The following is an 18,585-nucleotide window of genomic DNA, read 5'->3' as shown; positions in this document are numbered from 1 at the left end:
TAATGGCAATCAGAATAATCCCTGGATCAACGTGACCCCTGAAATAAGAATAAGGGACAGAATTTAGATAATGTAGAACACCGATGACGTGTGGTACGCCTTGAAGCGATCCTGTATGCAGAGGCCGGGGTGATCAGGACAGGCGTTACACTGGAAAATGGCGTCCTTCCTGATCCCCCTGTTACGCCACACTCTGCACTTCTTCTGGGGTCTCCTGTTTTCCAGTGTGGGGGACGTCACCTGGAAAATGTTGCCCTGGTGCGATACGGGGTCCTTGATATCCAGAAGCGCTGGGTCCGCTCCATGGCTGCTAAATATTAGGGCTCTATTTACTGCTTCTGATATTTTCGGATCGTGCCGCAAGCTAAAGTAGCTCGGGCAGCGAGGGATCAGAAGTGCGGGTTCTGGTATAAAAGTTATCCCCGTACAGGTGGTGACCTTTATCCAGCAGTGGGAAGATCAGTTCCTGAACGATCTTCCCACTAACTCCGAGGATTGGGGGGGGTCATCTGGGGGCTGGATTCGGGTGTCCCTTCCTTCATACACTCTAAGGGTACGTGCACACTGCGGAATGGCGAAGGATAACCCTTTGTGCATTCCGCAGCTGGCAGCCGCCGGCGGACTGATGCAGGCGTGCGTCTCTGCTCATGTCACACTCCAATCTATGCACAGGCGGATTCCACCCTCTGTCCAAAGAATGAACGTGTTCATTCTTTGGACGGACGACGGAATCCACCCGTGCATAGAATGGAGTCTATGACACGGGTGGAGACATGCGCCTGCATCAGTCCGCCGGCGGGTGCCAGCTGCGGAATGCACAAAGGGTTATCATTCGCCATTCCGCAGTGTGCACGTACCCTAAGGCTGGGTTCACACTATGTATATTTGAGGCTGTATTTGTGAGGCTGTATAGCAACCAAAACCAGGAGTGGATTGAAAACACAGAAAGGCTCTGTTCACATAATGTTGTAATTGAGTGGATGGCCATCATTTAATGGCAAATATTTGCTGTTATTTTAAAACAACGGCTGTGGTATTGAAATAATGGCCGTTATTTACTGTTATATGGCGGCCATCCACTCAATTTCAACATTGTGTGAACAGATCCTTTCTGTGTTTTCAATCCACTCCTGGTTTTGGTTGCTATGAGGACCTGACATAAGGACCAAATACAGCCTCAAATATACATAGTGTGAACCCAGCCTCAATCTGTAAGTGTACCCAGAGGTACTCTCACAGAGTTTGGAGAATTTCACGCTATACCGTCATCTCTTATTGGGACTGTACTGGCGGAAAAGACGTGTCTGGGGGGCAGTGTACGCTACGCTACCCCCAGACATGTCACTGGATGATGAGGATGAATGGAGGAAAAAAGGATCCCCCCATTCATCCTCACTGGCTGTTTCGGTGTCGGACGCAATAATAGCGTATGCGTCCGACGCCAAAAACACCTTGGGGGCCATCTTTATATAGGGATTGGTATATGGGGTATGTAAATGTGTAGTGGTGTAGTGTAAAGCTTTATTTCATGTAGTGTAGTGTAGTGTAGTGTTTTTTTAGGTTTTTTTTTTTTTTACAGTAAGAAAAAATAAACCTACGCCAAGAAAGGAGCTGCTGATAAATGCCACACTTATGTGCGGCACTTATCAACAGACTGTGGCGGTAGGATATAGGGGGGAAAAACACCCCTATGCCAAAAAGGAGGAGTTGCTGATCAGCGGCGCACTTCCGTGTGATGCTGATCAGCACTCAGCGGCATTAGGGCACATAAAAAGGAAAAAAAAAATTGATTAAAAAAACAAAACAAATCTTTTTAACCCAAAGCAACTGATCAGTGAACAATATTCACTGATCAGTCGCGCCGACCAGAAGAAGAGGTAGCGCGGACCGCCAATTGCCGCTCCGGATGCCAGGATCAGGTGAGTATGGTGCACCTACACCACACACACCTGTTCTGCACCCCTCAGCTACCTAGCTGAGGGGTGCAGAACCCGGCAACACTGTTTTTTACAGTATGATCGCCGTGATGGGCCGGCCGGTATTGGCCGGCCTATCACGGCAATCGTGGGGGTGGCACCGGCGCCATCTTCCCGGAGTACACTAATGGCGATTGGTGCCATCTCGGACAGCACCAATCGCCATTGCTTTCCGGGTCACCGATGACCCCGAAAGCTGTATTCAGCTGCTATCGGCTTATCTGTATTGATCAGCCAATAGCAGCCATCGTCGGCACGGGGGGGGGGGGGGGGGTTAATCACCCCCCTTGCCGACGAGCAGAGATGGCCTGCTATACATTATAGCAGGCCATCTTCCCCGATCGCTGTGTGTGAACACACAGCGATCGGGGAAACATCGGGCTTAAATTTACGTCCATTTGCGCGAAGTACCAGGGCGCGGGGGCGTAAATATACGCCCGATGTCGTTAAGGGGCTAAATGGGTAACAAAACTTGTAGCAATCCTGCAGGTTTTATACTCCATGGGTCAGGTATAGAGCACCAGGCCCAGGGAGTGTAAGGAGTTAAGTGGTGATAAAGAGCACCACCACTTACTTCCTTGGGTCACGCAGTAAGCACGAATATGGAATCCTGCTCAGGCAGGGGCGTAGCTAAAGGCTGATGGGCCCTGGTGCAAAATTTTAGTTTGGGGCCTCCCATCTCCCCCCGATCAGGCAAAGTCCTATCTAACGTTATATCCAATTACTCTAATGTGCCACCATGTTCTAATGCCCTGTCACTGCCTCCACCTCATGTACTGCACTACTGCCCCCTATAATTAATGGACTGTACTGTGTCATTGTCTAATCATTGTATTCCAATCGTTGACTCTACAGCTGAAAAACTACAACTCTCATCATGAACTGCCAGTTGGAAATGATGGGGGTTGTAGTGCTGCAACCTGAAGAGCCACATGCTGCAAAACTACAACTCCCATTATAAACTGTCAGCAGGGCATGATGAAGTTTGAACTTCTGCAACCTGGAGAAGTCACTTGATATAACCTGCAGTCCTATGTAACACCACAGATAACAGTGATATCCCTCTGAGTACAGATAATGTAGTAGTCATCTGCAGTCCTATGTAACACCACAGATAACGCAGTGATATCTCTGAGTACAGATAATGTAGTAGATGTCCCCTGCAGTCCTATGTAACACCACAGATAACACAGTGATATCTCTGAGTACAGATAATGTAGATGCAGCACAAGCTGGAGCTCAACGCGGTAAAGATACGGCCATAGGACATAGCTTGGGCCGCCAAGGCAGATGTCTGGAGGAGGGGGCGCTGGTACTTGCTGTCATCTGATTAGGTAAGAGGCCCAATCAGATGACAGCACGTGCCAGCGGGCGCAGCCGGACAGATTAGCGCAGTGCTTCCCAACCTTTTCCACCTCGGGGCACCCCTACTAAATGATGTTCTACAAAATAAGAAAACCGTCATACAGTGACTCACCGGTGATGTCTTCTTTGATCTGAGGCGTCACTTTCCCTTTTCCTCTTCATCCGGCCCAGTCCTCCAAGATGATTCCTTCCAGATACGTTTCATCCCCTTAGAACCTGCGAGACAAACAATTTAGGCTCCGCACATTTCTAGCACCTTCCTTCCCTTCCTCCCTCCTGTAGGCTCCCATAGTAACTGCACTGTTTGGTGTAATGTGCAGTAAAGTGAGTAGGAATGTGGGATGCCCCCTGTATGTAGGATTCCCTGCTGTGCCCCCATGAGCTAATAATGCCCCCAGAGGTGCCCCCATACAATAATAATGCCCCCAGAGGTGCCCTCATGAGCTAATAATGCCCCCAGAGGTGCCCCCATGAACTAATAATGCCCCCAGAGGTGCCCCCATGAACTAATAATGCCCCCAGAGGTGCCCCCATGAGCTAATAATGCCCTCAGAGGTGCCCCCATTAGCTAATAATGCCCCCAGAGGTGGCCCCCATGAGCTAAAAATGCCCCAGAGGTGCCCCCATGAACTAATAATGCCCCCAGAGGTGCCCCCATACAATAATGATGCCCCCAGAGGTGCCCACATAAGCTAATAGTGCCCCCAGAGGTGCCCCCAAGAACTAATAATGCCCCCAGAGGTGCCCCCATACAATAATAATGCCCCCAGAGGTGCCCCCAAGAACTAATAATGCCCTCAGAGGTGCCCCCATACAATAATAATGCCCCCAGAGGTGCCCCCAAGAACTAATAATGCCCTCAGAGGTGCCCCCATATACTAATAATGCCCCCAGAGGTGCCCCCATGAGCTAATAATGCCCCCAGAGGTGCCCCCATCAACTAATAATGCCCCAGAGGTGCCCCCATGAGCTAATAATGCCCCCAGAGGTGCCCCCATGAGCTAATAATGCCCTCAGAGGTGCCCCCATTAGCTAATAATGCCCCCAGAGGTGGCCCCCATGAGCTAAAAATGCCCCAGAGGTGCCCCCATGAACTAATAATGCCCCCAGAGGTGCCCCCATACAATAATAATGCCCCCAGAGGTGCCCTCATAAGCTAATTATGCCCCCAGAGGTGCCCCCATGAACAAATAATGGCCCCAGAGGTGCCCTCATGAGCTAATAATGCCCCCAGAGGTGCCCCCATGGACTAATAATGCCCCCAGAGGTGCCCCCATGAACTAATAATGCCCCCAGAGGTGCCCCCATGAACTAATAATGCCCCCAGAGGTGCCCCCATGAGCTAATAATGCCCTCAGAGGTGCCCCCATTAGCTAATAATGCCCCCAGAGGTGGCCCCCATGAGCTAAAAATGCCCCAGAGGTGCCCCCATGAACTAATAATGCCCCCAGAGGTGCCCTCATGAACTAATAATGCCCCCAGAGTTGGCCCCTATGAACTAATAACGCCCCCAGAGGTGCCCCCATGAGCTAATTGTGCCCCCAGAGGTGCCCCCATGAACTAATAATGCCCCCAGAGGTGCCCCCATGAGCTAATAGTGCCCCCAGAGGTGCCCTCATGAACTAATAATGCCCCCAGAGGTGCCCCCATATACTAATAATGCCCCCAGAGGTGCCCCCATGAGCTAATAATGCCCCCAGAGGTGCCCCCATCAACTAATAATGCCCCAGAGGTGCCCCCATGAGCTAATAATGCCCCCAAAGGTGCCCCCATGAGCTAATAATGCCCCCAGAGGTGGCCCCCATGAACTAATAACGCCCACAGAGTTGCCCCCATGAACTAATAATGCCCCCAGAGGTGCCCCCATACAATAATAATGCCCCCAGAGGTGCCCCCATATACTAATAATGCCCCCAGAGGTGCCCCCATACAATAATGATGCCCCCAGAGGTGCCCACATAAGCTAATAGTGCCCCCAGAGGTGCCCCCAAGAACTAATAATGCCCCCAGAGGTGCCCCCATACAATAATAATGCCCCCAGAGGTGCCCCCAAGAACTAATAATGCCCTCAGAGGTGCCCCCATACAATAATAATGCCCCCAGAGGTGCCCCCAAGAACTAATAATGCCCTCAGAGGTGCCCCCATATACTAATAATGCCCCCAGAGGTGCCCCCATGAGCTAATAATGCCCCCAGAGGTGCCCCCATCAACTAATAATGCCCCAGAGGTGCCCCCATGAGCTAATAATGCCCCCAAAGGTGCCCCCATGAGCTAATAATGCCCCCAGCGGTGGCCCCCATGAACTAATAACGCCCACAGAGTTGCCCCCATGAACTAATAATGCCCCCAGAGGTGCCCCCATACAATAATAATGCCCCCAGAGGTGCCCCCAAGAACTAATAATGCCCCCAGAGGTGCCCCCATACAATAATAATGCCCCCAGAGGTGCCCCCAAGAACTAATAATGCCCTCAGAGGTGCCCCCATACAATAATAATGCCCCCAGAGGTGCCCCCAAGAACTAATAATGCCCTCAGAGGTGCCCCCATATACTAATAATTCCCCCAGAGGTGCCCCTAAAAAAAACAAACATCCTACTCACCTAATCGGCGCTGTGCAGGCAGCAGCTCTCCTCCTCCTCTTCGGGCTCCATCTTGCGAGCCGCAGGGACGGGACTTCCGGCAGACGTGATGACGTCACATCCTCACGCCTGCCGGAGAGGTCACGGTCCCATAGGCTGCTGGTATGAAGTGCCGGCAGCCTATGGGAGGGAATACAGGAGGAGGACGCTGACAGGTCCTTCTCCTGTATTCTGATCGCTTCAATGTTCCGCCCGCTCAATGTGCGGGCGGAACATCAAAGCGATCAGTGCATCCCGGGAAGCTGCGCGGCCGCAGCTTCTCGGGATGCTTAAAGTGACACTGTCACAAGTGGCAAGGGGGGCCGTGCGGGCCCCCCTAGCGTAGGGGCCCGGTCGCCATGGCGACCCCGGCGACCCCTATAGCTACGCCACTGTGCTCAGGGCAAAAGCCTCCTACGGCTGAGCAGGCCCCTCCCTGCTTAGGGTCCTATTACACTGAGCGATTTTTAACGATTAACGACTAACGATAAACGATCACAAACGAGATTGTTTATCATTAACCTGAAATTGTTCACCATATTACACAGAACAATAGTCGTTACTATGATCGTTATTGCGATCGTTACTATGATTGTTTATTCCTTCTGATCCCAGAAACACAATGAACAATGTGCTATTACACTGAACGATTAGTGAAAAATGCGGAACTTGAGCCAACGAACGCGGAATTAGAGCGAACGATTAACGATAATTTTAGGTTCGGATCAAAGACATACGAACGATTTTTCGATCGTTGCCTGCAATTGCACAGAACGATTATGGTTTAAATTCGAACGATTTAACGATCGCACGATAATCGTCCCGTGTAATAGGGCCCTTAGGCTGCCCTGTCTGCACAACCACTTAACTCTTTTGGCGGCAGAATCTAAGCAGCAATCTGTATAGATTGCTGCCTGCTGTCCCCACTCTTCCCCCACCCCGCCCCATCCTCAGGGCTGAGCACGCTGCACCTTGCCCATCAAGTAAAAGAGTAAGTGGGGATGAACAGCATCACCACTTAATCTCCTGGGGGTCAGGCAGTAGACAGTGATCACCTCATAAAAATAAAATTTGCTGGTCATCGATTCATATGTTCCCATTCCTGCACATAATCCAACTGCATCCTGCTCAAATATGCTGCTGACTGGTTCTTCCTTCTTGCTACAGACCCTGGAGAACAAGACATCTTTTACACCTGAAAAATTGCTTCTGTCCATTTTTTGGAGGGCACACAGCGTCACGTTGCTTTCCTGATACTATTACAATTCTCCTTGTGGCAGTACATGGCTGCTCCTAATGTACTCCTGTATGTTGAAAATATTTTTAAAAAACCTGCCCAGTTGTATTTCAGAGTGGTGACAAGGTAATTGTAGTGCTCTTGCTGCTATTATTAAAGGAGAAGTCCAGCCAAACATATTTTTTAATATGTTATTACTTATGGAAAGTTGGGTGGGTGCTGGCTGGGGGATGTCGGCTGGGAGCAGTCTTGGTGATGGGGATCTCCCTGGTACTACTCCCCCATCATCTGCTCATAGTATGAGCAGATGATGGGACGAGTAGTTGTGTGTATCTGTCCCACTGCACCGAGCAGGGAGGGAAGGAGGGGGGAGGTAGATGCACCGGCACCTCTTTCCCTCCCTGCTTGGTGCCCTCCATTTGGGGAACAAGTATCCTTGCCCCCCAAATTATTCCATAAACGTACTGCATCAATAAGGCATAGTGTACATTATACCATATTACATTACGTAGACTTCCATAGACAATACAGTTTCATAGACTTATACATATAGTGCGCCCCCTGCTGGACACTCCATAGGAACTACACCTTATTCGTGACGTTACGGTTTTGAAGCCTCTCTGATCAACTAAATTAAGCAAAATAGCAGTATATGTGCATTTACCATAATTAATGTACATTAGGAATTTGTCTTACTTTCCTTAACCCCTTCAGGACAGAGCCCTTTGATGCACAAAACTGCGGGTCAAATTAATGCAATGTTCCTCCCCACCTTCTAAGAGCCATAGCGCTTTTATTCTTCCAAGGCCTACATGTTTGGTATCGCCGCGTGCGTAATCGCCCCAAATATTAATTTATCACATTCCTGATCTCGTACGGTAAATGGCGTAAGCGCCAAAAAATCCCAAAGTGCAAAATTGCGCAATTTTTGGTCGCATCAAATCCAGAAAAATTGTAATAAAATGCGAGCAAAAAGTTGCATATGCGCAATCAAAGTACCGATAGAAAGAACACACCATGGCGCAAAAAATGACACCTCACACAGCCCCATAGACCAAAGGATAAAAGCGCTATAAGCCTGGGAATAGAGCGATTTTAAGGAACGTATATTTGCTAACAATGGTTCAAATTTTTTACAAGCCATTTTTTACAAGATAAAATAAAAGTTATATATGTTACATATTGTTGTATTCGTAACGACTTGAGGAACATATATAACATATCAGTTTTTCCATAGGACACACAGTGTAAAAACCAAGCCCCCTCAAAGAAAAAGAATTGTGTTCTTTTTTTTTCTCAATTTCACCGCACATATAATTTTTTTCTGGTTTCGCAGCATATTTTATGCAAAAATTCAGCCTGTCATTGCAAAGTACAATTAGTGATGCAAAAAATAAGGGCTCATGTGGATCTGTAGGTGTAAAAATGCAACTGCTATGGCCTATTAAGCACAAGGAGGAAAAAACAAAAACGCAAAAACGAAAATTAGCCCGGTCCTGAAGGGGTTAAAGGAATCTGTCAGCTGTTATTCCCAGTTCAAACTGCTGACACTGTTAAATACCTGTTAGGTCAAGAAGGCAAATAATGTCCTTGATATATCTGTCTGTGCTTCCAGAATGTAGGAAAATGCTTCTATTCTATAGTACAAAGAGTCGAAAGGGCTTTTCTGAGTTCCTGAAGTGCAGTAAGCTGTAACATCTCCTTACTCCCCCTTCCTATACCTCACCCTGCTTGAGACTCAGCTTCCAGGTGTCAATCAACAGGTAGGAGGGAGAGAGGAACTTTTTATGAATTTGGAAAAATCTCTTTGACTCTTTAACATTTTTCTACATTGTACAATTCTTGACCTAAAATTCTTTCTCATACCTCTGTGGCCAATAGCAGAAGAACATCTACTCACAAGCCCTTCTTCTCTCTGTCATACCATGGCATAGTTATGGCTAGAGAAATTACTTTGAGTTTTTGTCAACAGAAAAAAAAAAAACGCAGCAGAGAGGATGCCAGAAAGACAAGGATTGCATCACAAAAGCAGCTGTGGTGTAAGCAGTAAACTTCTGATGATGACTAAGAGAAGGTGGATTATATGCAGGAGGCAGCACTGTGTACATATGAAGAATACAAGTATTTACACAAGAGACAGTTGCCAAGAACTTAATGGATGTTAAAAGAGCACCGTTTCCACCCTTTGCAGTAGGCAAACTGTCTCAGCTTGTCTGCACCCGGTTAAGGCTTTCCTGCACAATAATACCCAAGCCATACCACCATTTCCTTTGTTCAACCCTGGTCTCTCTGCTGTGAAGGGTGAAATGCCCCAAACAATAGTCAGTGGAAGCAGTCTGCATGAAAGTGAGACTTCTAGTGGTCAATGTATTAAAGGTTTTTTTTCAGTAGTTAGGCTAGGTTCACACTGCGTTTTCAGCATCCGTTTAACGGATCCGTTTTTTTTAACGTCCAGAAAAATAGGGTCAGCAACGTTTTTTGGTCCGTTTTGGTCCGCCAAAAAAAACGGATCCCTTTTTTTTTATAATGGAAGTCAATGGAAAAACGGATGCACACAAATGAATCCGTTTTTTGCAATCCGTTTTCATGCGTTTTTTGCAAAAAATGGATGCGTTAAACGGATGCTGAAAACGCAGTGTGAACCTAGCCTAAGGAGTTATTTTGGTTTCCCCCACAGCTAGAGAGATTGATAGAGAGATTGATTAGGTGACAGAGAAAAGAATACAGGTTGTGAGCAGACAGAGGGGATATTCTGCAAGGCCTTCCTTAAGCTAGGTCCCTCTCCCACAACCACCATCTTGCAGGATACACTACACAATTCTGAGAAACAAGTTCTGTGTCCTTTCTGTAGCCACCACCTTGTGTAATACACTGTTCATTTCTCACCACTCACTTGTCCAGCCATAAATAGCAGGAAAAATGCAGATCAGTGCCACAGAACCCCCTGGTTGCTGTATCCCCTGGTTGCTGTACAGATTGCCTATACAGATGGCTGCTTACTGTAGAGAGAAGACCAAAATGATGGGTGTTCTGTTCTTCTGTGAGGTGATGGCACTTACTGCTCCTGGTCTTGTGTCTTCGGCACCTCCCCTCCCCCTAGGCATTTGCGCCTCATTTGCCAGGCGAAAAAGCATTAAACCTAAGTGTCATATAAAGTCGTGGTGAGCTGCAGAATGCATCGTTTTTATTTATTTTTTTCTTTACATATCTATCGTGACTTATATTTTGGACAAATGATGCTGACAAGCTATATTTTGTACAGCTACTTTATTGAATTGATCCTTTCATTTTTGGTCCAAATTGAGCAATACGTTATTTCTTTTTCTCATGAAATGTTGAATATGCAAGTCCTTAGTGATTTGCCATCAGGACTATGCCATTGTTTGGTTTGGTTTGTACTGGTATGACTTCTGTATTAACGAGTCTCTGGCTTGTGGAAACCATTCTCTGATGAAGCAGAGTGGTCTTACATACCATGGATAGTACATCTCCTCTATGCGGCTTGTCCCAGCTGACACCACTGCTAAGGCTGCATCACGGGCAGGATATGCAGGCATAGCAATTTTATCTCTGTTAAAAGAAATAAAATAAGAATAAGAAAGGTCTCCGAGAATACAAAGAATCTGTCCTTGAACCATTCAACAATCAAGGACTCTCCTTTATAATTCACAATCAATATTAGCCAAGGTGCCTCAGGTCCTTTCACCTCTACTGTGTACTGAGATGTTCTGCAACAGGTCAGGGCAGGAAACTGTGGGAAGGTGGGAGTTCTGTGATCTGAGCTGAACCATTGCATTCTGGGAAACAAGAAAGTGGTTCTTGTTCTGATTCAACAAGAAAGTGGTGAGAGGACTACAGGAATGAGGTTGCCTTTATCTTGGTGACTTTGCTTAGAAACATAGTTTTTGGATCAATTCACACTGGTAGATTAGATGGCAACCAATATCTACAGTATTTATGTGTCCATATTCTTGTATATTTTCCTACAAAAACATTTTATCTGTTCAGTAATGCTGCACCATTTATAAAGTTTCATTTAAAATAAAATGAAATAACATACAGATTGTTTTTAATCATTTAGTATGATCCTAGAACTTAAAGGGAGTCTGTGAGCTCATTTTAACCAAATAGACTGCAGACACCCTCAGGTTATGTTCACACGTCTTTTCAGCTCTGTTTAAAATTACATCTGTTATTTTGAGTCTAAAATAACGGACGTCATTTAGCTGTCTGGCCTCCCCTGCAATGACGGCTGTTGGTACATTATTCTAGTTTGGGGTTACTAGTTGGCCTTTGGGTGTGTCTTTAAAGGGGTTATCCAGCGCTACAAAAACATGGCCACTTTTCCCCCTACTGTTGTCTCCGGTTCAGGTGCAGTTTGCAATTAAGCTCCATTTACTTAAATGGAACTGAGTTTCAAAACCCCACCCAATCTGGAGACAATAGTAGGGGGAAGTGGCCATGTTTTTGTAGTGCTGGATAGCCCCTTTAATTGGAAAGTCCATTGAATTTAACAGTAAAAACAGAGAAAGAACAGTGACAAAAAGGAAAATTATGTGTGAACAACTAATAAAAAACGTCCGCTGTTTGCAAAAGCCGTCCGAAAAAAAAATGATCATGTTCATTATTTTGACATCCGCGGCATTACCATCCGTTATTCAATACATTGTGTGCATAGGTCGTCCATCTTCCCATTGACTTCAATCCATTGCCATTGCATTCAGTTAAATCGCGGCAATAACCGACACTTTTTAAATATGAAAATCAACCGCCTTTTCTCTATTTTTGACGTTGTGTGAACATAGCCCAACACAGATAATAGTACATGTATAAAACACTTACTAGTGCCACAGTATCAGTTGAAATTGTCTCATAAAATTTCCCTTTCTGTACCGTATAAATGTCCAAGAAGCTCCACTGAGCTGTGTAAGTGTCCCAGTCCACCAAAAATGTATTTAAAGGGGTTATCCAGCGCTACAAAAACATGGCCACTTTTCCCCCTACTGTTGTCTCCAGTTCAGGCACGGTTTGCAATTAAGCTCCATTTACTTCAATGGAACTGAGTTTCAAAACCCCAACCAAACTGGAGACAACAGTAGGGGGAAAGTGGCCATGTTTTTTGTAGCGCTGGATAACCCCTTTAATACTAAAAATAATGGCCGTGTTTTGAGTATCAAATAACAGCCATTGAAAAAACATTGTGTGAACATAGCCTCAGTGTATTTTTTTTATTCTTATTGTATCTCCTATGTTTCATGTATGCTGTTTGAAGTTTTGTATTCACTATGTATTTTTTGCATTTTCTACCTTTGTAGCTTGTACTAATGTTTAGTATTTATTAAAAATATTTACATTATTTTTGTGCATTTTTTTTTTCCATTTTTGCCCATGTCTTCTGTTATCAATTCCACTCATCACCTCTTCCTTTCGGCACCCGCACTTTATGGACCATGATTAAGTGCACCTGCGGGAAACAAAATGGTCTGTTCTTCTCCAACATGGATTTTTAACTCATCTTTTGATATGTAAAAAAAGTTTTTGTTTTATGGATTTTGGAATGTGGGGACCAGTGGATCCCTGCTGGCAAACGATGCACTTGTGCACTCCCCTCTAAATACACTGAAATATTTACAGAGGTAAGCTGGCTATTACTTCCTTTGAACTTGTATGTTTACTATACTAATTTGTGGAATTTCCCATTTCTTTCACAACAACCGCCATCTTTGTTCACCTAGAAGGACTAACCCCTTTGTAACAAGTTGTCTCAATTATTCCTCTCTCTTTTGAAAGTGGTAAGGGTAATACTGGTTCTTTCCTTTGACCTTACAATGCATTGATCAACGGCTATTTAATAACAGTACGTATGAGTCTATTCCATTTGTTCTTAAAGGGAACCTGTTGCCCCCCTTGATCTGCTCGGTGATGTACAAGTAATTCTTACCTAAAATCTATGACTAATTGAAACATTCTAGTTGAGGCATACTAGTCCCTAGTTGGCTAGTTAGTGGAGTTCAAAGGGGAGTCGCGCGGCAACCCTTCTCTGAACCGCCGCGATCCTGGGTGCTATATGCAGCCCGATACCGCAGCTATTAGAGCGCACAATCCAATCGCCATGTCCGCTAATTAAGCATCTAAATGCTTGCTGTCCCCCATCATCTAGTGATCTAGTGATCTAGTCAGGGGATTGCCGCGCCCTCCCCCGCGCGACGCGATCACAGAGGATAGATCTTCACATCTGGTCCAGGCCGGGATCTGCGCTTCAGCCGAAAGCAATAGAACACTGATCCCATGGATCTATACTGTATAGATCTCTATGAGAGATCAATGTGGCTGTACCAGAAGTCCCCCAGGGGGACTTCTAGTATGTGTGTAAAAAAAAAAAGAAAATGAAAATAAATAAATAAACATGTTTAGTATCGCCGCGTGTGTAATCACCTCAACTATTAAATTATCATATTCCTGATCTTGGTAAAGAGCATAAGCGCAAAAAAATTCCAAAGTGCAAAACTGCAAATTTTTGGTCACATCAAATCTAGAAAAATTGTAATAAAAAGCGATGAAAATGTTGCATATATGCAAACAAGGTACCGATAGAAAGAACACATCATGGTGCAAAAAATGACACCGCACATAGCCCCATAGACCAAAGGATAAAAGTGCTATAAGCATGGTAATAGAGCAATTTTAAGGAACATATATATATATATATATTTTTTTTTTAAAGGGTTTTAATTTTTTAAAAGCCATCAAATAAAATAAAAGTTATACAAGTTACATATTGTCGTAATCGTACTGACTTGAGGAACATATATAAGATGTCAGTTTTACCCTAGGGCGAACAGCATAAAAACAAAATGTGTTTTTTTATTTCACCACACAATTTTTTTCTGGTTTCACAGCATATTTTAGACATAAGTTATGTCTGCCATTGCAAAGTACAATTAGTGGTGCAAAAAATAAGGGCTCATCTGGGTCTCTAGGTGAAAAAATGCACGCACTATGGCCTTATATACACAAGGAGGAAAAAAGGAAAGCGCAAGAATGAAAACTGTCCGTGTGCCCTAAGGCAGTGATTTTCAACCTTTTTTGAGCCGCGGCATACTTTTTATACTTAAAAAATCCAGGGGCACACCACCAACCAAAATGGCACAAAATGACACTAAAACAGTACATATTATACATATAGTTAATAATATAGATTCTAAATGTATTTATACTCACTCAGTGTGAAACCTGGGCCTGTTTTCTTCTCCCCCCCCTGTGCTTCTCTCCACCATACTTCTCCCCCCTACTTCTCTCTTGTGCTTCTCTCCACCATACTTCTCCCCACTGCTTCTCTTCGGTGCTTCTCTCCACCATACTTCTCCCCCCTGCTTCTCTCCTGTGCTTCTCTCCCCCATGCTTCTCCCCCCTGCTTCTCTCCACCATACTTCTCCCCCCTGCTTCTCTCCACCATACTTCTCCCCCCTGCTTCTCTCCTGTGCTTCTCTTCACCATACTTTTCCCCCCTGCTTCTCTCCCCCATGCTTCTCTCCTGTGCTTCTCTCCACCATACTTCTCCCCCCTGCTTCTCTCCTGTTCTTCTCTCCACCATACTTCTCTCCCCCCTGTTTCTCTCCACCAAACTTCTCTCCCCCTGCTTCTCTCCACTGTTTCTCTCCCCCATCCCCAGGTTTCTCTCCCCCCCCTTGCTCCTCACCTCCTCCGAGATGGTCGCCGCTGCTGTCCACTTCACCTATTGGCCGCCCGTAGGGCCCTCCAATCAGCGGAGACCGGGAGCGTGGTGCGCTGCGGCAGGCCGTAGCGCAAACGTTGATTGGATGCGTGCATCACGGGCCGCCGCAGCGCACCATGCAACCGCCCACATTCTAATCCACCACCGATCGCTGCGCATTGCCGGGAAACAAAACACAGGGGCACCATAGTTTGGGGGACTTTCCCCGAGGCACACCCGACCATGTGTCGCGGCACAGGCACACTGGTTGAAAATCACTGCTCTAAGGGTTAAACAATCTTGGACTGAGCTCCTTCACTAGCTAATTCAAAATTAAATTAAAAAATTCAGGGTGAGTACTTTCCCAATCAAAATTGATGGCAGGCGCAGCAATGCATTCAGTCACATTTCAAATAACATTTTGGCTATGTTAACACACTGTCCAAAAAAGGAAAAAGGCATCCGTTTTTTGTTTTAAAAAGACGTCTTTTATTGCATCATTTTAAGTGTCTTTAATAAAATGCATTGAAGTCTATGGAATAATGGACATCTTTTCCGCACATTGTATTGGATGACTGATGTCTTTTGAGGCGGTCGTCATTTAATACAATGTGCGAAAAAGACGTCCGTTATTGCATAGACTTCAATGCACTTATTAAAGACACTTAAAATGAAGCAACAACAGACATCTTTTTTTAAACAAAAAGCGGATGCCTTTTTATTTGGATGTTGTGTAGGGATGGTCCGAACCTGCCGAGGTTCGGGTTCGTACGAACCCGGACTCTCGGCAATGATTTCCGCTGTCTTAAACCTCTGTGCAGCGGGTGGATACAGCGGAAAGACGGCCTGGAAAACTGGGATACAGCCTATGGCTGTGGCTGTATCCCGGTTCTCCAGGCGGTCCTCCCGCTGTATCCACCCGCTGCACAGAGCGGCCAGACAGCGGGAATCATTGCCGAGAGTCCGGGTTCGTACGAACCCGAACCTCGGCAGGTTAAGATCATCCCTTATGTTGTGTGAACATGAAGGGAGGTAATTACCTGTACCTGTCAGCTATTGCTAGGTGGCTGTCTCTTTCGAGATAGAATGTACAGTAGTTTGATTACTTGTTTGTTTTTAAATTTGTAAAAAAAAAAAAAAGACATTTTTATTTGTTTTGCTTTTTTAACCAAAAATAGCAAAATTAGAATGAAAATATGCTGTTTTGAGTAAATATATACTAAAGAGGTGGTATAATGTGGGGATCGCTTCTAATGCATTATACCACCAGCTTTTTCACTATATATCTACTTAAAACAGCAAATTTTCATTCTAATTTTGTTATTTTTCATTTACAAGAAAGAAAATATGCTGAGAGAGAGACACAAAAAATAGCAGGAGTGGCTATCCTGAGTGGGCTGGAGGCAGCTGAAGATGGCGAAGAGAAGAAAAGGACACCAGGGGAACACGGTCAGGTGAGCTCTGCATTGTAACTGCACTGTAACAGCTAAATAATTGTTTAGCTCTTTTGGTGCAGTTTGTTAAGATTTGCTTTGCCAATTCTCAAATTTTAGGACAAAAATTCTCAAACTGCTGAAGCGAAGTTTTTGTCTGATTCGCTCATCTCTAATTACTGCTAAAAGCTTTTTTATGTCAAGTTGTTCCTGTTGTGTATTTGAGTCAAATTTGGATGTTGAAACTATGTTTTCTTCTTATTACCTTTAAAAAGCCAAAACCTTTTTGCAGGACAAGTTGCACTTTGTAGTTACACCCTTGATTTTTCCATGAAGAACATGCAGAGAATAAAATATTATATATATATATATATATATATATATATATATATATATATATATGTTTGTCAGGCAATATTTCAAACAGAGGGGTCCTTTCTACATCGTTCACTGTAGTAAAACTGACATGTTATCTTTACTTTTTATGTCAGTAGAATTACAGCACTACACAAATTATGTAACCCTCTTACATTACACATGTCACCAGGGACAATCTAAGCTCTGGAGAAATGTGGAAATTAGAGGGAGACAGGGAGAAAAAGTAAAAACATACTTATCAGGCTCTGACCACCCGAGTGATATAATGGTTTGGCCTCACATAGCAGAGCTCTAATGGTGATGGGGATCCTAGGTAGTATTGAGTTGGATGCTCGGGCTACTCGATTGACCCAGTGTCCCAGTACAGTAGGGTGAATATTAAGCCATATTCCCACATAGTATTTCCGTCAGTCTATTTTCAATCAAAACCAAGTGTGGGAAAAAAACAGAAACTGTGCAAATCTTTCTATTATAATTTTGTCCTGTCAGTTCCACTCCTGAATGACCAAAAGACTGACGGAAATACTATGTGTGACTATAGCCTTAAAATATTTCTAAATTTCCAGCATTATCATTGGTTATGATGCCAGGAGCTCCAAAACTGTTCAAATACTATTTCGAATTTATGTATATCTACAAAAATTAGAATGAAAAACTGCAACACGTGAACCAGGCACCCTCCACTCTGCCGAGCAGGGGGCACATTTTTAAATGCTCGAGTCTCCCACCGATTTTAATGGGGTTCATTACTGGAAAAATGCTTTACCCAAGAAATGCGCACTTTAAGGGGTTATCCAGTGCTACAAAACATGGCCAATTTCTTTCAGAGACAACACAACTCTTGTCTCCAGTTCAGGTGCAGTTTGCAATTAAGCTCCATTCACTTCAATGGAACTAAGCAGAAAAACCCCGCCCAAGCTGGAGACAAGAGTGTAGTTGTCTCTGGAAGAAAGTGGCCATGTTTTTGTAGCGCTGGATAACCCCTTTAAGCACTTAACACCAATGCTAGGCAATAGGCTATCAACTCTATAGTAAGAGAAGAGGGTCAAAATGCTAAACTAAGCTAAACTTTTGCTAATAAAAAGGATTGGCAAAATAGCTTAGTTTTGCATTATCTATAACTATAAAATATATATATATATTTTTTTTACAGATGAGAACACCGCTTTAAGTCATGGGTCTGTGTTTGTAATATACCATTTTGCAAACATATACAATAATTTTTACCTGCTGTCATTTTTTGTATCAGATGTAAAAAATACCCCAAATACATTGATTAGAATCTAAAACAGTGAGGCCAGTTTTTCCGCATTGGGAGCTGAAAAGAGTATGATCACCACAACAGCGTGATTAAAAAGATAAATTATAGCATGTCTTCATCAATGAAATACAATCATTTTGACCTTACAGAATAAATTATCCACGTAATGTCTTACTTTACTTTCTCCATGGCTGACTGGGTATCAATTAGTCCTAAGATACACAATGTGATGGAGACAGGAATCCCTTGCATGGCTAGCTCATGTCGCAGTGATCCAAAGAAACCATCCAGGGCAAATTTTGTTGCACTATATGATGTGGTGTATGGTGTTGAAATTTTACCTGGAGGGACATATAAATTTACACAGTTGTTGAAGAACATATTGGTAGCTGGAGCACAGAAAAAGTGACATCTTAAAGCCTCTTAAAGGGGTTGTCCAGCAAAAATCTTTTTCTTTCAAATCAACTGGTGTCAGAAAATTAGATTTGTAATTTACTTCTATTTGAAAATTTCAAGTCTTCCCATGCGTATCAGCTGCTGTATGTCCTGCAGGAAATGTCTTATTTTCAGTCTGACACTGTGCTCTCTGCTGACATCCCTG

At 44.4% G+C, this 18,585-nt stretch overlaps 1 protein-coding gene across 2 annotated transcripts in view; it reads right to left on the bottom strand.

Annotated features, from left to right (window-relative positions):
• Positions 1–10,349: 10,349 nt before the first annotated feature.
• Positions 10,350–18,585, bottom strand: part of HSD11B1L (hydroxysteroid 11-beta dehydrogenase 1 like) — a 45,104-nt gene continuing 36,868 nt past the window's right edge. For both annotated transcript variants that reach the window (XM_069962352.1, XM_069962351.1), the window contains exons 6-7: positions 18,160–18,325; positions 10,350–10,768 (exon numbers count right to left, since the gene is read on the bottom strand). In XM_069962352.1, coding sequence (XP_069818453.1) covers positions 10,570–10,768; positions 18,160–18,325 — 365 coding nt within the window. In that variant the 3' untranslated portion in view covers positions 10,350–10,569. The remainder of the gene's footprint in view (positions 10,769–18,159; positions 18,326–18,585) is intronic.

Source organism: Dendropsophus ebraccatus, chromosome 3 (genome assembly GCF_027789765.1).
Source record: "Dendropsophus ebraccatus isolate aDenEbr1 chromosome 3, aDenEbr1.pat, whole genome shotgun sequence".
Lineage (NCBI taxonomy): Eukaryota > Metazoa > Chordata > Amphibia > Anura > Hylidae > Dendropsophus > Dendropsophus ebraccatus.
This window is presented reverse-complemented; position numbering and strand designations above follow the sequence as displayed.